This window comes from Electrona antarctica, assembly GCF_951216825.1.
Source record: "Electrona antarctica genome assembly, chromosome: 22".
NCBI lineage: Eukaryota > Metazoa > Chordata > Actinopteri > Myctophiformes > Myctophidae > Electrona > Electrona antarctica.
In genome coordinates this window covers 4,883,281-4,904,929 of record NC_136805.1, presented here as the reverse complement: position 1 = coordinate 4,904,929, position 21,649 = coordinate 4,883,281, and the positions used below count along the sequence as shown (strand labels likewise).

At 44.1% G+C, this 21,649-nt stretch overlaps 2 protein-coding genes across 4 annotated transcripts; one reads left to right on the top strand and one right to left on the bottom strand.

Moving 5' to 3' along the window:
- Positions 1 to 1,239: 1,239 nt before the first annotated feature.
- On the bottom strand, positions 1,240 to 13,705 carry LOC306915715 (uncharacterized protein). Of its 3 annotated transcripts, none has more exons than XM_079493252.1 (16): positions 12,932 to 13,705; positions 12,327 to 12,371; positions 11,321 to 12,236; positions 10,655 to 10,953; positions 9,959 to 10,161; positions 9,572 to 9,842; positions 8,705 to 8,803; positions 8,446 to 8,610; positions 8,199 to 8,345; positions 5,961 to 6,212; positions 4,801 to 4,944; positions 4,456 to 4,696; positions 3,586 to 3,873; positions 3,032 to 3,259; positions 2,616 to 2,747; positions 1,240 to 1,918 (listed from the first exon to the last, which is right to left on the bottom strand). In XM_079493252.1, exons 1-16 carry the CDS (start codon positions 13,553 to 13,555, stop codon positions 1,548 to 1,550), a joined length of 4,425 nt encoding a protein of 1,474 aa, XP_079349378.1. In that variant the 5' UTR covers positions 13,556 to 13,705; the 3' UTR covers positions 1,240 to 1,547. The 3 variants fall into 3 exon arrangements, with proteins under 3 accessions (XP_079349378.1, XP_079349377.1, XP_079349379.1); XM_079493253.1 differs by adding an exon at positions 2,273 to 2,299 and having other exon boundaries at positions 1,783 to 1,918; positions 11,321 to 12,371; XM_079493251.1 differs by having other exon boundaries at positions 1,241 to 1,918; positions 11,321 to 12,371.
- Positions 13,706 to 18,798: 5,093 nt separating this feature from the next.
- Positions 18,799 to 21,431, top strand: LOC306914772 (oxoeicosanoid receptor 1-like; the record flags this gene model as incomplete). The annotated part of the gene is made up of 2 exons (XM_079491965.1): positions 18,799 to 19,218; positions 20,742 to 21,431. The coding sequence occupies 2 exons, from the start codon at positions 18,799 to 18,801 to the stop codon at positions 21,429 to 21,431; spliced, it is 1,110 nt and encodes a 369-aa protein (XP_079348091.1).
- Between the last annotated feature and the right edge of the window lie 218 nt (positions 21,432 to 21,649).

Below are 21,649 nucleotides of genomic sequence, written 5' to 3'. Positions count from 1 at the left end.
GCACACAGTGCATAAAAACAGTTGATATGGAATGCTGGGTCTCAAGTTGCCCTGGAACGGATTCAAATAAAAAAGTAGCAGTGACAGAGAACACACAGAAGCATACCATACTAGATGTAGATGCTATGTTGGCAGAACCCTCCATGTTCTGTTCATAGGCAGATGCTATCATGTCGCAGAGGCTATCATGCCTCTGTTCAGAGGCAGAGGCTATCATGTCGGCTATCATGTCCTCCATGTTTGGCGAAGTTAATATTGACACAGTCTGCACAGTATTGTTTGCAGCTTAGTTAGGAGAAAACAAGTTGTTTTTCTTCTTGTAGAAGCAAGCAAAACTGACAGCCAGTGCAGCCACCAACTTTCCGCCGGGGTCCTGTTAGACCACGCGTCGCTTTTATATGACGTCGCCAGGTAAAAACAGGGCATTACTTTTCGTAAATTAAAAAAGTAACTGTTAAGGTTTCTTTCCACCCGACCTAGGTCTCGTTCTAAGGCTTAGAACGAGGCTTAGAATCCAAGCCAAGCACTGGGAGGCAAGTTGGAGGCTTGGAGCCCAAAGTTTTTTGAAATGCATTATTATGCAAAGTACAAATAAAAGAAGACTAGTCAAAGTTAAGAATCCCCAGGTCAGACCTCTCAATTAACCAAGTAAATGCGACTTGTAGAATATTGTGACAGTCTTATTTTATCCACAAGATGGCACCATTACTATGTAAAACAAGAGTGTCGAGCACAATGACTATAATGAAATCCCTGTTTATCAGTCTTGTACAGTGTTGGTAGCTTTTACATGTTAGTCTATGATCTGTCCAATAGAGAAACAATATCACCTGGCCAAGACATCATATCATACTACTGTATAATTCACTCAATGTCTGTCTGTCTGAATACTGCTGCTCACCCTATTATACGTTATACCCCATGTCATTTTGGAAAAAAAGTGGCGAATGGACAGAGAGGGACTGACCTATAGTACAATTTACAATTTAGGCATTTAGCAGACGCTCTTAATCCAGAGCGATTTACATTAGGCAAGAACAAAAGTATGGGAATACATCACATATATAAAATGCATTTATCAAGAAACATGCGTAAGCTAAGAACGTAACTAGAAGAACATATCTATATAATGACACTATACATATTAACTATACATATATACTATACTATACATATGTACTATGATGTGCTATGACTACATACAATGCAATTATTGTGCTATCTACATGACATGCTATAAGTCTGTATCAAATGCTATCTAAGTCTAAAAAGTGCTATCGGGGGTAGGATAGTATAGGTACACTTTTCAAATACACGCCATCATTTACTTTTGATGTCTTTTAATATGAAGCAAATTGAGCTTACATTGTATGAAATCGTGCTATAGAAATAAACTTTACAGGTATTAAAACTATTAATACAGTCCCAGCACTAAATGTGAGGTGAATAGCAGTACTTGTTTTCATTTGTATGGGACAATCTCTAGGACTAGTAAAGTATCATTTTGTGCCAAATACAACGAGACTGGGCGTTGGGGGGTGCGTGCGTCAGCTAGCATAAAAGTTTGTGAACGGCTGCTCTAGGTCCATGTCCCGTGCGAGAGTCCTCATCATCTTCCCCATCTTCTTGGGGGTTTTGATTTTCTGCTGGTAAGTAAACTTCTCAAAGCCCCGGTGTGCTCTCCCAGGAATGTACCTGAAGAGGTGGTCCTTCTTATACTCGACCACAAACTTAGCAATGTCACCCTTCATTCTTTTCTTCAGCAAGGACGACGATGAGAGAGACACCGCGGGCCAGAGGGTGCGGCCGGTTCCGGTGACGAAGAGCCGATCCACGTCGTTTCCAAGCATCCCCGCCATCTTGGTACAGAGCTCCATCTTTTCATTGTTGTAGATGCCTTTCACGTGTCCCAAGGTATCTACAAATCACAGAATTACAGCTTATAACCAGAGGTTATGAAATTAGGGTCAGAATTAGTCTTAAGGGGCTGTCGTGCTGGTCGTTAAGAGGCGGCCCCATGAAATTATAAACTCTTCAGTGTAGGCAATTTTTGGAATTCTGGACTAGATGTTTTCTAACACGGTGGTGCCTGAAAGTCAAACCACTTGATTTCTAGAAGTCCACAAACCACAATAAAAAAACAACCACTCTGTATCACCTGTGGCTAATTAAAACACATATGGTGCCTGTGTGTGCGTGTGTGTGTGCGCACGTCTTTCCGTCTGTAGATCTGTGGCATTGTGTGACAACTGCAGAAATTAGTGTCAATTACCTTGCTGTGCTACAATAGGCTACACAGCTGTGAAAAAATACATTCTTATTAGGAATACATTTGCATCCTGTGAAACTGTGCATAACTGAATAGGATGGGGTAAGTCTACACACCTGTATTGTTTTTTCTTTTTGGTAATTATTATTTTTTTCCCCCCCAGATATTATGGTGGCACTTGGAGAGCCAGACATTTTCTGAGGTGTTACTTGGTGTAAGAAGGTTGAGAACCACTGTTCTGAGTTCTGACAATAGAAATGTCCTCAGCTAAGATAGAACTATGTTGTTCTACACATATTACAAAACTGTAAAATAATTTACTAATAATACAAGTTCAGTAACAGACCTTTCACTTCATGATTCATGAATTCACTGATTAAGTCCAAGCCGATGTTGCCTCCAGGTTTTCCTTCAAGGTTTGCCACACGGTTCCACTTCATGTCTTGTCTAATGTGCTCTGGGTAGAATCCCTCAATCCCTATAGACCACATCAGAATGGTTGTAAACAAACGTGTGCAGTGGTATATCTGTGTAGAATGTCTATGGATATTATAAAATATTAAATAAAGTGTCCAGACCCAAACATTAGCTTGTCAACCTATGGATATTGATATTTGTAATCATAAGTGTCCTGTTTGAACTGCTGCAATGCCACTCAGCCAGCGTTATCTATGCGGAAATACATTTTTTGGACTTGATTAATGCCAAGGTATTGCAGTGACAGAATGCCCATAGCAACACATGACATTTTCTAAGTCCTACCGGTCAGCATTCGATGGCAGGTGGTGAAATCCTTGAGGTGTTTTCTAGCCCAGAACAGAACCATGTCCATTTTCCAGAAGTCTGTCATGGCTTCTCCATCACCCTCTCTGACAACATCTCGTCTTGTCATGTTGTAAAGCCCCTCCCACACAAGAGCCTTCGTGTAGTTCAGCAAATGGTCGTCTGCATCGGACGCAATGAAGCACATCTCTGAGCAGTACCATGTAGCTGTAATGGGGAAAGAAACAGTATTAAGAATTTACTTAGGAATATATTGTCGCTATCGGGCAAAAACCTTGTATCTCTCCATTTAAACGTTGTTTTTTCGACACAAGAGTTTCAAGCAAAATAAGTGAAAGTAGCCAAAAGCTCACAACGTGAGCATGTAGACATTCTATTTTCACCTTTTCTGAGCTTTTTTGTTCCATTTCCTTAACAGTTTTGGACATCCAAGGTTTCTGCCCAATAGCAACGATATATTTGTTCGATTTAACTGGTTAGCAGTTTGATACAACACTACAGGACATTGGGAAGTACGACAAGTCATTTCTTACACTCCTCAGAGTCAGCATTGCCTTGTTCCGACAGACTCAGACAGTCCTTGTGGTACCACTCATGTCTTCTGCACTGGTCCATGAGTGCACACTGTACCATCTGTCCCCCTCGTTGCTCTTTACAGTAACAGTATATGTAGGTGCCGTCTTCTTGACACTCTGGGCTGCAGAACCAATCCTGAGTGACGCTCGGATCGGTTGTCGTGTCCATCGGAGCACAACCTTCATGGAACCACACACCTCCACAAAGGTTGCTGCAGCACTGCACTAATGGTTCACCTGCTTTTTCTAGAGCGAAGTAGACACAGATTCAATTTGAATATACTATTCAAACTATTTTACATGTCATGACATATAAGGCAAGGCAGATGTATGTGTATAGCACATTACATTCAGCGTCAAATGTTTCGTGCACACAGGCCATGGAAGAGGGTCTTAATAACTTACTTTAAGCTGATGTTCTTATACCTAGAACGAGTGGTTAATTTCTCCATCTGAAGTCCACCGCAGCTCCGAGCATGTGCTTTGCGGTAAATCGCTTGTTTTGATCACTCAAAATGTTTTTTTTAGACATGTCTTTCATAATGACTAAATACTCTTCCCAGTGTTTGTCCCAAATGCGCTGCTGTAGTGGACGACGGCAGCCCAAAGGGGACTTGAAATCATGGTTGAAATCTCGTTTGGCAAGACTCAAAATAAGCGATTTACAGCAAAACCCCACCGCGCGTGCTCAGAGCTGCGGTGGACTCGGGATGAAGTTAGGACATTGTTCACCTGTGCCACTCGTTCTAGGATATAATGGCTTCAGATTAAGGTAAGAAAAAGGCTAGTCTGGAATTCTCCGTTAAAGCATGCTCTTAATTTGCCTACCTTCTCCACAGAAACAGGAATCATTCTTCTTTACTTCAGAGAGACTTGCAGTGGCAGCAGCAGCATTGATGTCTTCTTGAGGTGGTGGCATCCACACCAAGTCCACCAGTCTGTGTGCGAGTCCACTAAGCCACTCCATTTGGGCCTTAGTGTCTGTGGGGAAGTCTGACGGCTGCTGATCAACAGTGTCAAGGTTGCACTCGGTAGCAGCGTATAAAGTGATGTAAGCAGACGTCACAAACTGTGTGGCACACAAAAAAAAATTTCATTGTTTAGGTGGTGTGTATTACAACACAATATGCGAATTTGAAGAAAATAAAAAAGAATCCACAACTCGGATATTACCGTGACGAAATCCAAATCCCAGACATGTTGGAATTTCAGTTTGATGTAGTTGAGATTTTTCTTGATTTCAAACAGTTTTCTGATGTGAGACAGAGATCCTCGCGCCCTCAGACTCTTCTTACTGAGCAGCATTTTCATCATGTCCTGTGATTCAAGAGAGAAGTATAATTGACAATCATAGCAGAACATTACTTTTTTTGTAACCAATTATTTTCTTTCTTTTGCCCAATTTAGTTTAGTTATGCCAATATAGTCCCCCCCTCCCCTGCGCCACCCGAGGGCCCTCATTACTAGACAAGTTGTGTGATAGTGTAATTGATTCATCATACTATACATTTATTCAACTCAAACATGTCTGTGGGTTTGGGGTGCGTTTATAGCAGTGGGGTCTGGGGATGCACAGGGGTCCTTGAGGGGGGGTTCCAGGGGGTCCCCAGCTAAATGATAGTTAGGAACCAAATGGACCCTTATGGGTCTGTAACTCTGAGTGTACAAATGGAACCAAATGGCACTCTCAGTCCATAGACGTGATACATGATGTCATGTCTGAAAGCAAGATGTTTAGTGCTCCTCAAAAATGGCATCAAATGGGGGTTCATGGCCTATCAAACATATCAAACTGGGGGGAGTCCTTGAAACTACCATGGTTGAGAATCACCGCTATAATTGTCCCTGGCATATCGTTTCAAATGGGGGTCCCGTCCTTGACATGAAAAGGTTCGAGAACCACTGCTCTATAGAGCGTCGTAGTCCCGCCCCCTTTCATGACGACGTGAGACCCAGAAGTGAATTCCCCGTTAATTTTCCCCATAGGCTTTTCAAAAAGTATTTATTTAAAGACCTTTTAGGTGTCTTACGAAGCCAACTCGAGTCGTGACAAATCATGACAAAACAATATTTTGGGCGGAACAAATAATTACAAAGAAGAAAAACAACAAAAAAAAGTGTTGTAACCTGCCGTTTTTGTTCTTCTTTCTAGTTATTTGTTCGGCCCGAAAAATTGTGTTGTCACAACTCGAGTTGGCTTTGTACGAGGCTTAAAAGGTCTTTAAATAAATACATTTTTAAATGTCTATGAGGAAAATGAACGGGGAATCATTTCCTGGGCCCTGGTAGGGGGCGGGACTGCGACGCTCTATAGCACACCTTTAGTAAGTCACCTGGTAACACAGGGATTCCTTGTGAAACTCTGTCGGGGCTGCCACGAGCCCGTCGAATGTCTGCTCTGCTGCTGCTCCATCTGGCCCGACTCTACGGCTGGGCTTCACTCTGTCCGTGTTCAGGCCGTCTCCACAGTACAGTATCGGGTGGGGTTTCTCCAGCACCGTTGGAACATATTCACTGAGGTTGTCCATTATGTCAGCAACCGCTTCTGCCGTGCTCGAGTTCACAGGGATGGCACCAAGATTGACCTGTAAAAGAACACAGGGGCATTTAGGATATTTACTTACACACCACACATGCACAAAGAGCACAGGGGCATTAACATTGTCGCCATGTAGGCGTGGCTACGCAAGAACAAATTCACAAGAATACCAGAATAAATTCACTGTTTGTGTTTGTAAAAGATGCACATACATAGTACTGTCTTTGTTAAAGAATTTAACAAATGATTGGTGGTTATGAATAATCGTGAATATTCGTCATTAATAGCAGTAGTCGACTTTGGTCAGTCATGCAACAACATCCCTAGGCTCTAAAGACAGCCCTGTCAAGTTAGCTGGTGGGTAGCATCAGTCCAGACCTCCAACCAATGTTCCCTCTAAAAAAATTTCAGCAACTACTGAGCAAACATTACGTCACCTTGACACCAACTATCCAAACGTTAGATAATGCTAAGTGAGCGCCCCTCACTTCACACAGGTAGGATTTATTTCTTTTTTCCAAATGGATTTTGGTATACGAGTGAATCAATGTATAGTTACATAAAGTTACGCAAGTTACAACATTTTTATTTTATATCAAGGTGGTAGGCTAGCAATTTTAGGAATATTCAGTTAGTCTATATCAGTGGTTCTCAACCTTTTCAGGCTGTGACCCCCCAAAGTAATCATATTTGAACTGGGGACCCCCCCACCCAGACAAGCAACAGAATGGTTCCACAGATAAATATTGTGAAAATAGCCGATCTACAAGCTCGTTGTGAACTTGTAGATCGGCTATTTTCACAATTGTTGCCTCTTTCTTTATCATTTAATAATCTGGCCAATGTTTGACCAGTTTTTATAGCATGGTTTGCTGATTACTTTTGATGCAGTAATGGTATTTTTTTCTTTTAGAGCCTTTGAGGTATTATACAAGTCTTAAAAGTCCTTAAATTGTCACTTCACTGTCATCTGGGGTCCCCCCACCCCCAAATCATGTGGGGACCCACAGGTTGAGAACGACTGGTAGGCTATATGAATACTCAATATTGCTTTACATGGGGGGGCATGAGAAAACGGAAATAATGTATTGGGACACACACACACACACACACACGCTCACACACCCGAGTTTGTTGGTTTGTGTTTTTGAACTCCTAGTTTCTCAGATTGTCGAACGTCAGCAGCCCCTTTTAAAGAAAGCTGTATTAACAGATTGGAGAATTACAGAGAAGTTCCATATGGGGCTAGACCGCTAGAGATTAACGTTAGCTTCCACGTTTCATTCAAAAGCACACCGGACTGTCTGGAGGCTTGTTGTGACGTAGTGATAACAACGCTAACGAGAAGCTAACGTTAGTCCCCCTCTCTTGTTGTTGCGCACAGCCGTGCTTTTATCCACACTTCCATCCGTTCGCCTTTTAAATCTAAATGTCCCATCAACGCACGGGTCCAAGCAACGCCAGCTTATCTGGTTCTTGGGGTTTCATTAACACTGACTGCTGCTGCTGCTGCTGTTACGTCTCAACCTCTAAAGTCCCCACTCGCGCGCAGTCACACACAGGAGGAGTGGCCTCGGTCCCAGGCAGGAGGAGAGGAGAGGAGACCATAGAGTAATAAAAGGAGGGGAGGAGACCTATCTGTCGCGGTCGCCTCGCCTGTGTAATCTAAATAAAGTGTAAAGTAAATAAAAAATAAAGTGTGGGCAAATGTCGACTCGGGATAGGTAGCCTATTATTACTGTAGTGATACTCGGGGCAATTTCTTTTTTAAATACAAACTTTTTACACCAGCGTCTGTGTCTGTGCACGACAGATTTGCGCGGGGGCATTTGGCCATGTGCGCGCGCGCGCACGGGCGCACCTTAGGGGGAACATTGCCTCCAACACTTTGTCCCCATGCACACAAATGCAAACACACATCTCAAAAAAACAAATAGTATGGACTCTGCCAGGTAAATTCTCTGTGCTTCAGCGTGGCTCATATATTATTGTATTTCCAATTCAGTTACAGCAGTTGTACAGTTGGACTTACAACAGTGCTCTTCTCCTTCATCTCCTCCGAGTACTTATGGGGAATGTGCCTCACGACCTCTCCTCGGAGTCCTTCGAGGGCTGTGAGGTTGTCAACGATTATGCGCATCACAATTATCTTCATCTGTTGCCGCAGTGCCTCATATGTCTGAAACAAAACAAATATATATATAGAGACTAGAGAGAGCTGTTGTATTGTCACCATGTGCTGGTGGTCACGTGTATGTGTTCTATAAAAGGATGTGTACCTGTTTGGACGGGAGGATTGTGGCTGGCGACACCTCAGCTGCCTTTATCGGAGGCCCCATTAGGTGGTTGAAAGGTATGCGGTCCTGATGGGCAAAGCGAAATGCCCACATCGCAGGCTTTTTTCCTTTTTGTTCCATTTGTTCTTGTTTGGCATGGTGTGTTATCTGTTATGAGAAGACACGAGGTTCGATTGATAGGACTCGATGCGTTCAAATGTATTCTAATATGAACAAATATGGCATGTCCTTTAAGTAATACCTTGACACAGTCCCAAGTGAGAGAATACGCTGGATTCCTCTCCATGGCCGACACCTTGTACTTGTGCTTGTACCTGTGTATTCGTGCATGTAGTTCATTCTAAAAAGTAGTGAAGACGAACGGACGTGTTGAATGAATGAAAACAATACCGTAATACACAACGTGATTATATAAGAAAATAATAAAACAATACCGTAATACACAACGTGATTATATAAGAAAATAAAACACAAAACCAGGAATCTCTATGGCAGTGGTTCCCAAAGTGGGGTCCGGGGACCCCCAAGGGTCCTTGAGGGAGTTCCAGGGGGTCCCCAACTAAATGATAGTTTGGAACCAAATGGACCCTTATGGGCAGTATTATGCGTGTCTTAAGTACCAGGTCTTATTACTTAACTTAAGACCTGGAGGCGTGATCAATGCCATTTGGCTATTCTGAGTGGCCAAACAGCATTGACCACGCCTCCAGGTCTTAAGTCAAGTAATAAGACCTGGTACTTAAGACACGCATAATACTGCCCTTATGAGTCTGTAACTCTGAGAGTGCACAAATGGAACCAAATGGACCTGACGGGTCCATTTGGTTCCATTTGTACACTCACAGAGTTAAATTAACATCGATTTGACAATCGGGAGATAAAATGCCATTAAATGGGGTCTGTAGAATAATATGCATGTCAAACTGGGGGTCCTTGAAATTAAACGGGCTGAGAATCCCTGCTAGAGCCGTAAAAAAGAAATCTTCTCTCATGTGGGTCCCAGGAATATCTTTTCAAATGGGGGTCCGGCAGGCTAATTAGTGTCAATTTGGGGGTCCTTGACATGAAAGAGTTTGGGAACCACTGTTCTCTATGGCTGTATATTCACCTCAAGCTCCCCTTTCCACAGCTTAACCTCTCTATCGTGGTCAACTTGCATTCGGTCTGCATTTCTCTTTGCAACCTGCCTGCATTGGGAGATGCCGAGGTTGTTCATGATGGTAAACATCTTGGGAGGACAGCCTTCCCTCCACATCTCCACGGCAATTGCAGACTGGAAAAATGAATTGCTCATTTGTTTGGCGGTGTTTAACGCTACGGACACGACCATCGCGATCCTCTTTTCCACCAGGTGTTGAGCTTCCTCTTCGGTTATCATCCTTAAAAACGACATTAAAATACATAGATATAGCTTCACGTGAAACTAGTGTATAGGTCAAAATGCATATACAAATCTAAATATCGAATAAATTAATCATTAAGAGGGGTTACACACCTCTGTTCGTCACTGTCATGATTTCGAATGATATGACATTTGACGTTATGTGCCTGTGGGAACATGGCTCGCAGGCACGTCATGGTAGCAGGTGCCTTTTCCTCGACCCACGCATTCGTCTCCTCCCAACAAAACGAGGACAGGTTTTCAGGAGTGAGTTTCTTCCTGCAGGGTCCGTCAGGGTCTCTGTGCAAGGTTTTACGCTGTAAACAAGATTTTTAAACAACCGTCAACACATTTTCAATATTCATAGGACATTTCAATGTGAAAATTACATTTTCACAGTTGCATGGCTGTGTGGATCAGCCTGATCGGCCGGTAATCTATCCTGACAGCGTGTCGCGGGTTCGCGTCCCGAGCATGACGACATTTGCTGCATGCCTTCCCCCGTCTCTCTCCCTTTCCTGTCAAGCTACTAAAAGGCAAAAAAGCCAAAAAATATAAAAGAAAATCGCACATTCTGACATATTCCCAGAGCTGACGGTTGCATGCACCCGACTGAGTAGTGAGTACAATCTATAATTTATATAGGTATTTGTACATATGGGTTGGATATTGGGCTCTTGAGCTCAAGTCAAGAAGACCCCAATAGGGCACTGAATGTATGTCAAACCATCACATATTATGAGAGTCACACAATGATACAATGATTTTGCCAGTACTGTGTAGGTATGGTATGCGAGTACCTTCACATACCTCTTTGCTAACGAGTTCTTGACACACTTTGATGAAAGCAGTTTTTGTAGGTCCGCTAATGTTAATCAGTTTTCTTAATGCCGTTCGATATCTCCGACATCTCAAATGGTTGATCACCATGGACAGTTTTTCAGCTACGCTCTGCCGGGTGGTCCTCCATCGAGACCCAGGCGATGGAGGTGGTGGAGGTTGAGGTGGTTGTAAAACCACCTCAACTTCAGCTTGCGGTGGTTGCGCTGCTTGCGGAGCCGGTACCGTTTGTAGATAGAATTGTTGCACGCTTGATGTGGACGGACACCCTGAGTGGAAGAAATGGCTGTTTTACTGCAGATCTGGTCAAATTATCAATGCTTTAAAAAAACACTTCAGCCCTACACATTTTGTTATATTAACTAATAGCAAAAATAGATTGACATTTTTCTGCCATTTTCACTTGTTTATGAAAATGTAAAATAATAAAAATATATATTTATTTTAATTAAAAGAAAAAAAAGACATGTCACAAAATTGTGACACCACCAGTTGTGGTGTCACAATAGACAATTCATGTCTATTATTTGTAAACTCGAACTGCATAATGCAGTTATTTTCATTTCTGGACTGCAGTGGAAACACGTGTATTATCTTGCATTCAATAACAACAGCAATATGAAACATAATAATAACCTGAGAGATCGGATGAGTCATGACTTGATGCATCCGTCTTCATGCTTTTGGGTTTGGGCGCAGCTGCCTCGGGATCGGTCCAGACGCGCTTTCCGCCCTGAGACTTTGTGTTCCTTGTTTTTTCCATTATTATTTTCGAGCACTCCATGCATATGAAGTCTGACGGCGACAGATGAGGGAACACCATTTTCGGAGAATGCTTATCGAATCGTAAAAAGAACGACCGTATGGATCTTCTGTTGAGGTGTTTCTTTGTCTTGTCCGACTGAATGATGGCATTGCAGTTGCTGCAGCGCCCCGCAGAACCCTCCACCAAGTTCTGTTCTGGAGCGGGTGGCATGTTGGCAGCAGAACCCTCCTCCATGCTCTGGTCAGGAGCAGGTGGCATGTTGGCAGCAGAACCCTCCACCAAGTTCTGTTCTGGAGCGGGTGGCATGTTGGCAGCAGAACCCTCCTCCATGCTCTGGTCAGGAGCAGGTGGCATGTCGGCAGCAGTACCCTCCTCCATACTCTGTTCAAGAGGAGTAGGTGATATCTTGACAGAACGCTCTTCCATGTTCTCTTTAAGAGTAGGTGGTGGTGGTGGTGGTGCTGCTGTTCCAGCACTGCCCGCCTTTGATGGAACAAGAACACAGCGTGCATTGGCGGTCGCACAAGCCTGGATCTTCTTTGCGAGAGCAGCATCCCCCAGCATCCCCCTCGGAACAACGATGCAATGCAGGGTACCCTCCTCCTGCGCGTTCTGTGCAGCGGACTGAGCAGAGGTAGACGATGATGATGCGTCGATGGAACCCTGCGTGTTCTTCAGCTGACTGGAAGTGGGTGAAGCAGCAGAAGCCAGCCTCGGAACGAGAACATAATGCACAGGCCCCTGCGTGTGGTTTGGATTCCGAACCCCCAGGCGTACAGGTGTGTTCTGCTTGGGAGGAGTAGGTGGTGTATTGCTATTGACAGAACCCAGTAACTTCAATTTAAAGGCATTAGGATGTAGAACAGAACCGCCCACCTTGTTCTGTGTAGAAGCTGATGTGTTGGCAGATCCCTCCACGTTCTGTGTAAATCAAATCAAACTTTATTTCTAGAGCACATTTACAAAGACCAGAAGGTCAACCAAAGTGCTGTACACGAACATGAAACAAGCATACAATCAACACAAACAGCATAATAAAACAACATCAAAGCAATACAAATGTTACACAGGTTAATTAGGACAAACATCATTGAAAGCCAGGGAGACTGGACCCAACTTATGACGGAAACTGCATCCTTCGAATACTCAATTGCCAGGAGGAACAATGTCAAAGGGAAGTTCCATGAAATATGGGACTACTTTTATTTGTATATTAAAGGATGGTTGCATTAGCAATTTGTAATTGGTATTACATTACGGATATAATCACTATCCACAACAGAATGTGGAGGTGTGTTGTCCATTGGGTTTTTTCTTTTTTGACTGCTAGTTTTGTTTTGGTTTTTTTCTTGTCTATTTCTTTTGTGTAAGTCATGTGTATTTTGTATGCTTTATTGTAACATCAATAAAAAAACTTTGATGAAAAAAAAAAGAAAGAAAGAAAGCCAGGGAGAAGAGATGGGTTTTAAGTAACGACTTACATCTGTAGGAGGTGTACTGTCGGCAGAGCCCTCTGTGTTCTGTTTATTAGAAGTACTCTCTGCTGATGTCAGGCCTGGCAGTGTCCGCTTCTTGGCGTTATCCGTCAGGGTGGTCTTCGCCCTGACCGCCTGGACGCACTCTATGCATATGAAGTCGGACGGCGACAGGTCGGGGAACAGTATCTCCGCGGTCGGAATGTCAACGAGCGTCGATATCCTCACCCTGTTGACGTCCTGGTATACCGCGTCGAACTTGAGCTCCGCTTTGCAGTTACTGCACTCCTGGTCGGGCCACTGCTGCGAGACACTACTAACCTCCGTGTTAACTTTAGAAGTAGATGGAATGACACGATCCTCTTCGACGTTCTTTTTAGATGTAGAAGTAGTAGATGGAATGACACGATCCTCTTCGACGTTCTTTTTAGATGTAGGAGTAGTAGATGGAATGACACGATCCTCTTCGACGTGCTTATTAGATGTCTTAGAAGTAGTAGATGGAATGACACGATCCTCTTTGACGTTCTTTTTAGATGTAGGAGATGGAATGTTGACGGAAGAATCCTCTTCCTCCATGTTCTCTTCAGATGTGGAAGTAGCAGATGGAGCATTGACAGAACCCTCCATGTTCTGTGTAGAAGTATGTATGGGTGGTATTACTATTGACACTTTTGCAGTTGGTTTGAAACCTTCTTTAGAAGTTTTGGAGGAGAAATAACGGAGAAAATGTTTTCATGTTCAACCCGCCAACTAACCAGGGTCCTGGCCATAGGTCCTGGCTTGATGTACCACGAGTCGCTTCCATATGACGTAACATAACAACATTGGCTGTACACATGCCCCCCATTGGCTGCACTGGACCAAAGGCTAGGAGGCACACACACACACACGCACACGCACACGCACATTTGTGGCAGCGGTGGCCGAACGGATTGCGGGGCGGTATTGATACCGGAAGGTCGCCAGTTCGAATCAGCGGTCCGACACGTTAAAATGACCACCGCTGAAGTGCCCTTGAACAAGGCATTGAACCACTACGATGAAATGTTCTATGAGCAGGGCCTGGCTGGAAACAAGTTCTTGAGCTTAGCCCAGATACCCTGGGTAAATATAGTAATCATTTCATTTAATTTCACACGCACACGATCGATTGATTGATTGATTGATTGGTACAGGCCCATACAAAAACTGCAAAGAGGATAAAACCTGCATTTCCCCCAGAGCCTTCACATCTGTTTAGATTAGATTAGATGTATTTATTATCCACAAGGGAAAATCATTTTGTATTACAAGACAATATAATATACGCCACAATTAAAACACCCAGCACTTTATACACTCTATATAGGTGTGTGCATGTATGCCCATGGAAGCTATTAGCAAACAGTCCGGCTCATCCAGGCACCTGTGTGTGTGCGTGCGTGCGTGCGTGTGCATGTGCATATTCATAATCATAGAGGAAGAGGAAGCAAGTCCATTTGCTCGACCAAGGTGAGGTGGATCAGGTATTAGGGGGTTTGTGTTTATAGGCAGCCTAATGGCAGAGTGGAATCAGCAGATGAAATTGCCACTGCTTTTTGCCAATTTCATCTGCTTTATAGTAGCACCATATCTCCTACCCCGAGGGCACAACCTCAAAGCAGGTGCTGAGGTTGTGAGTTGGGTCTCTCACAATCTTTCCTGCTTTCTTCACTATCCTCTGGTCATAGAGATGCTGAAGAGCAGAGGACTGGACCCCACACAGACTTTAGACCACTGCTTACCCAAGCTGTGAAGGATGGGAGGGGCCACAGCAACATCCATATGTCTCAGGCAGCCTCCTTATTTAGTCTCGCGTAGCCAGACAACTATTCCACAATCTCATGATGGAAGCATTTGGAAATTGCGAGAGGCAACAGTCTGGCAACGTGAGACTACTCCTTATTAGGAGGTGGGCACCGGTGTATGTGATCGATGACAGAAGACGAGGGCCAGGGGTTGTTGGACATAAACTGCTCCCCTTTGAGGAGGAAATCCATTATCCAGAGGATCATGTGGGGATCCTCCTGGAGATCTTTCAGCTTTAGTGCAGAGGCTGTGGGGCTGCATGCAGTAAAGCAGCTAGAGGAAAAGTCCACAAACAGGATCCTGGCATACATGCATGTGCTGTCTCCATTTAGGTTTGTTTAGTACAGTTAATTCAACTGTCCTGCTGTCTGTCTCTCCTACACTGCAGTCTCCCTCTGAGATACTGTCTTATCTCTCTCGCCAACACTGTCGCCCTCTCAGCTTCCCTACTGCCTGTCTGTGAGTGGTGTGCTTGTACTCCCTACCACTGTTAGATTCTTATTATGTATGATTCATTACCACAGCACTTGGAAAATGTAACGAAATTGTTGTTTGACCTGCCTTAGCACTGCCAAGCCTCTGCAGTGCAGAGGGTGGAGGAGACCTCCTACCTACTGGTATAAACCGAACTGTGCACAACCTTCCTCTGAGAGACTAGACATAAATGGTGCCATCTTCTTATGAGCATTAGTCTGAGGAACAACCATATGAAGATAAGGTTTAAAATGGCATGGGTGAAGTGGTCCTTCAAGTAACGTTATCACCTCTGTTATGGATGAATTCAAATGATGGTTTGTTTGTTCATTGTTGATGGTAAAGTTAAGAGCCATGATATTTGTTTCATGTAAGCCACACAGTGTGTCATTTGCTTTGTGTGCTGTTGTCCCAAACATGGCTGATGGTGTGAAATTATTAGTTTAATTCACCCATTAAGTGTTTAACATCTTATTATGTATCCCTTACTGGCTGTTTATATTTGAAAATCACCTTTTCTAATGTCTGTTTTTCTTTCCTCCCTTCTCACAGCACACTGCCATGGCTGCTGTTCAATAGCCAATTAATCTGCGTGAAAATGAACAAGCAGTCTCATACACCTGCAACCTCAGACTGAGTGTCTCCTCCTGCAGCAATACTGGTCAGACCCTGACTACCAGCCTGTCTGTGTCACAAACAGGGCTTGAAAGAAAAATGTCAATTCACAATTCTCATTAATTATTTTTACGCAAATTGTGATTGGACAGAATGATATGACGTATGATGACGTATGATGATAAGCGCCCCTCACTTCACACAGGTGTGATTAGTAATATTCCATTGTTCTTTCATGTTTATTGTATTGTATTGTTACACTTTTATTAGTTGAATTTCTTTATAGAAAGCAGTTGGTAAATGCAGTTTAAAAAAAGCACAACATAATCCCATTAATTTCTGTGAAAAACAAACAAAACAACTGCTGATTCATGGAAAGCAACGCCTTGCTAATAAAATGCACCACAACAGACCATGATGTAATCTGGGAAAATCTGAGGTTTCTAATTGACCTTGTTTGTTCAATGCGTTTCCTTTTGCTTCTGACCCAAATGGGCCAAGCTGTGTTGTGACATTTCCTCTTGTGGTAATGTGACAATTATGTTGCCAACAAGAGCACCGAGCACGTAGTGTACGCTGCAAAATAAGAGTAATAATATGAAGTGACTGTATCTGTGAATTACATTATGGTTTATTCACCATATAATTTATGTAGATTAAAGATACTGCAAATATGGAATAAGGAATCTGGTCACACCACACACACAGGAGCCAGGTGTGTGTGTGTGTGTGTGTGTGTGTGTGTGTGTGTGTGTTCAGGGGGGGAATGTGAGCAATATAGTTTGCTTTTTTTTGTTTGTTGCGTGTGTGTATATGTGTATATGTGTGTGTGCGCGTGTGCGTGCGTGTGTGTGTGTGTGTGTGTGTGTGTGTGTGTGTGTGTGTGTGTGTGTGTGTGTGTGTGTGTATATGTGTGTGTGTGTGTGTGTGTGTGTGTGTGTGTGTGTGTGTGTGTGTGTGTGTATAGTATGATCTAGTGTTATGGTGGTTGGGCCAGCTGTTACAGTATCATGTCTATTGACGTCAAGATATCGTCCCATGTATCCTGAGATTTGGGGGTGGGGCTACAACCTTGTTCTTTTCAGATTACTCTCAGGGCATGGGTTTATTTGATTCTAATTGAGATTATTATTTTTTTCCATTTTTGTGATACACTGATACTTATTTGTCTGTGGTTTCCACCCAAATAAAATAAGCGAAAATGGATACACACTGGGTCTGTCACTCTGTCTATGACGGGACAGAAAATGTAATACCGGTAAGCATTTACAATTACCCCAGACATAATGTTATTGTATTTTCCCTTTTAGGCCTGGGGGAAGCCTGGGGCTGGAGCCTCCATTCCTCCAAATTAAGCCTGGCAATCCAAGATAATGGAATTACGTAAATGGCCAAAAGGCTCCAATATACAGTATGTACATTAGTAGTCATCCTTGACTTGCAATGCACATCCTGAAGAGAGTGGGGGAGAAACGTGACTTGTACTGTGCAGTGCAAGTAGCCAAGAACCAAGTAAAAAATAGTAATAAAATGGATCTGTAAAACATAAAAATAAAATACATGTTTTACAGATGTTAATATGTGTGTGTGTGTGTGTGTGTGTGTGTGTGTGTGTGTGTGTGTGTGTGCGTGTGCGTGTGTGTGCGCGCGTGCGTGCGGCATGATTGGCTTCATGAAGCATAGAGGATTTGGCTGGTTCAGTGTGTGCACTCTATCTCCTTTAGTCTCCAGCAGCCATGTTTAATGCACTACAATTTACTTTAGGATTAAAAACTATTATCTGTTTAATCTCACTAATGATATCCTAATATATACTTTTGTTTAATGTTTGCCCTGTGTGGTGTTCTTTTGTTGTATGGCTGTGAGCCAGGCAAGTGTAACAACACAGCACACACACAAAAGTGCACGTCATGTGCACTGCACTACACACACCGCTAGAACCCCCACGGTGAACCCATAAATGGGAGTGGTCAGTTATTTTAAAGTGCATGTCATACCGTAGACTCACTCCCTCACACACGCATTCATTGCTGGTTCCTTCGTACGCGCGCATCCAACGTGACAGGTGAGTTATTAGACGTTATATCATTTTAAAATGGTGTAATAACATTATAATACAAACACTACTTATCTTCTGTAGTGTTAATTATTTTTTAATATAACCTCATCTAGGCAATAGAACATTTCAGTTTAGAAGCCTATTTCAAGGGATATTTTCAAAATTGAACAATGCAATTAACCGAAAGTTTGCAAGCCTAAAGGGAACAGGGTGAAATGTACACAACATAATGTAGGCTACAGGTGTGTAAAGTTACGTTTCTATTATACGAATCATCACAAAAGATCACAAAATATAAACTGACTGTAAGCTGAATATCAGACACAATCTTATATGTTTAGGACAGTTCAAAAGTTACAGTTCTTTTTATTAATTTGTTCGTATTCAGTCTTAGTTGATCCTGTTATTCTATTTTTCGGTATAAATAGCATAATATAACACTGGCATGATTTTATCATTGACCTGATTTGAACCCAGTGAAATACAGACGGACTGCAAGTGAACTTGTTTTTAAACATGTTTATTAATTTTCTTACAACATTCAATATTCATATAATTTCCCCCCATACACACAAATGGCAATACATATATTGAAATAAAATCTTTAAATAACAATTCTCAATAGTATATGTCCGTAAATACAAAACACTACAAGTGGACTCTAACGGTGACATCACATGTGTACAGAATGTCCTCTGTTTTGTTCCGTACAGATTTACTGCAATAAGTGCACAGGAAGTTAGGAACCTCCCTGGACAATAAGGAAGGTGGTGAAAAGAGGAAGGACTCAAACATTTCCAAAATTGTATCATACAGTACAATTACATGTAATTATTTTGTAATATAAGAGACATCACAAACAGAAAAATCAGTCCCTCTTCACTGCTCGGCCAGAATGACTCCAGATCACAGCAGCATCTTCAGCAACACCACCGGCACGCCGGCCTACACTACCCAGAACCCCTCCGGGGGCCGCGGCGGCGGCTGCCCGCCGGTCGGCATCCAACTCGAGGGCCTGATCCTGCCTCCCATCCTCAGCGTCGACGTCATACTCGGCTTGCTGGGAAACGTAGTGGCCTTCTGGATCTTCTGCTGGAGGCTGAAGGCGTGGAACCCCAACAACCTGTTCCTCTTCCAGCTGGTCATCGCCGACTTCCTGGTCCTGGTCAGCCTGCCGCTGAGGATCGATGCCTTGCTCCGCGGCCACTGGGTGTTCGGGGACGGCCTGTGTCGCATGAACCTGTTCCTGATGTTCACCAACCGCTCGGCCAGCATCGGACTCATGACCGTGGTGGCGGTGTACCGATACTTCAAGGTGGGTAGTATAGTAGTATAGTACAGCAACAGCACTGGTTCTCAGACTTTTTCAAGTCAAGGATCCCCAAATATTTGGCCGTGAACTCCATCTGAAAAGGTTTTGTGCCAGGGGACTCTTTCATTCTTTTTTCAGTTTTGCCTATAATGACATACACAAAATCATGCAGGGTTAAAGTGGTTATGGTTTCATAGCTTTGTTACTGCACAGAACAATTCTCCACACTGCTTGAAATGAAAGAGACCAGAGCAGACAGAGCTTATGAAACCATCATTGCAAGGATGATGATAGTGTCTAAAATGACAGTGGTTGTTGCCCATTTGAGGAGAAGTCTAAAGTAAAATGAAATTGTCTTATTGTAAGGAACGGAAGTGCAGATTTATGATTGGGCATGATGGACAGGTTAATTATTGTTTTCTGATGCGCGTTAACCCATATACATTTTAGTAAATAGTAATTGAGCCAGAGCCCCATGGGCACTGGCTCCAATGGCTCGCTCTATATTGATCAAGTCCCTGATTCTAAACATAAAATGATGCTTGTTCTGTTATGGTTTTGACCATATAGACATAATTATGCAAGCTTCTTTATTAAGAACAAGAATGTCTGGGGGCACGGTGGCACAGTTGGTAGTGCTGTCGCCTCACAGGTCCTGGGTTCGATTCCCGCTCGGGACTCTGTGGGTGCTGGCGGCGTGTTTCCTTCTCCGCGTCATCAGTGCCCATACCCGAGGCGGGGTTTGCATGTTTTCCCCGTGTCCCCTAGGGTAGGTACCCTCACAAAAAACATGCAGTAATCCTGGTCTCTAAACTGACTCCTGGCCAGCCGGGGCGCCTGATGGAGGGGAAAGGAACTGGTTGGAATAACGTGTTCCTTCCACGCGCTACGTCCAACCAGGGAAACCCCCCCCCTGTCAGGTGTAAAGGAGCAACTTGGACACTCAGGCATGAAGGAAGCATGAGTTCAAGTCCGTTGCTCTCCCCATGTCCCCCATATATGGGGACTAGGTTGGCAGAGGGTGTGTAGAGCCCAGGATCACATTAGATAATTGACACAGGGGTGAAAAATGGGTTACAAAATCGTGGGATAAAAAAATTATTAAAAAAAAGAACAAGAATGTCTGGGAATATGACCAGCATTGTGTAATCTGGTGCAACTAAGCAGCGTGATATGGTGTACTAGCACTTTAGTTAGGCTACAGAGAGTCTGGTAAACACATATTTTGGCTATAGACAGGGAACGTTGGAGTTACGCAACTTTCCAGAAAGATCGATGACTTATGTAACTCAAGAATATAAAGTTGGGACCACTCTCTGGTGAAGAGGAGAGTGGAGTGGAGGAGAGAGGGAGAGTGAGCGGAGTAGAGAGAGAAGGACGACACAGAGAACCGTGTGAGAGATGGTAGTTGGACTCTGGGGTTTGGTTCTCTGCTTCTGACTGTCACTGAATAAACTGAAGAGGTCAACTACTGTGCCTTCCTAATTCTTTTCCATAACAGTTCTACACGTTCCTTTTTCCTCCAGGTGGTTCACCCTCATCACCGCTTCAACCGCATGACCATGAGGCAGGCCGCGTGGGTCAGCGCCGCCGTGTGGCTCCTGGTGATCGGCCCTCGGCTCCCCATGCTGGCCTACAGCCACATCAAGGCGAGCGTCGGCGGGACCCAGTGCTTCTTCTTCACGTCGTACAAGGAGGCCTCCCGCGCCATCCTGTTCCTGGTGGCGCTGCACCGCGCCATCTCCGTGTTCGAATTCTTTGTGCCGCTGGCGCTGCTGCTGTTCTGCTCCGCCAGCATCTCCTGCATCCTGCGCCGGCGGACCATGATCAAGGCGCCGGGCGTGCGACGGGCCATGCGCGTCTGCGCCGTCATCGTGGCCGTGTTCGTCGTGTGCTTCCTGCCGGGCACGGTGACCACGGTGGGCCTGTGGATCATCCGCTCCCACCGGCCGTGGGACTGCGCCGCGTTCTACACGCTCACCCAGCTCACCGTGGCCTCGTTCGGGCTGACCTTCCTCAACTCGGCCCTGGACCCCATCATCTACTGCTTCTCCAGCACCATGTTCCGGAAGGCGCTGGTCGGCGCGCTGCCCGGGGTGCTGCGCCGCTGCTGTGCCCCGGGCGCAGAGGGGAAGAGCGAGTCGGGGCAGACGGGGCAGACCGCGTCTGGGAGTCATGGCAACGCACCGCATGAACTGACGCCCATGAAAGAGTAGCTCTACAGCCAGGGAGAAGTGAGGACATGCCCTGAAGTTTTGTACTGTGTTAAAGGACCACTTCACCACTTTTCAACTTCTCTTCCTATAATTGGTCCTCACTAATGTTCACGATAAAATACCACCATTTTTTTCTACTCGGTCTGTGTCTCATAGGAAGGCTGTGGGCAGTTCAGAAACCCGTCCACCAGTGACATCATCAATGGTGAATCCAAGCT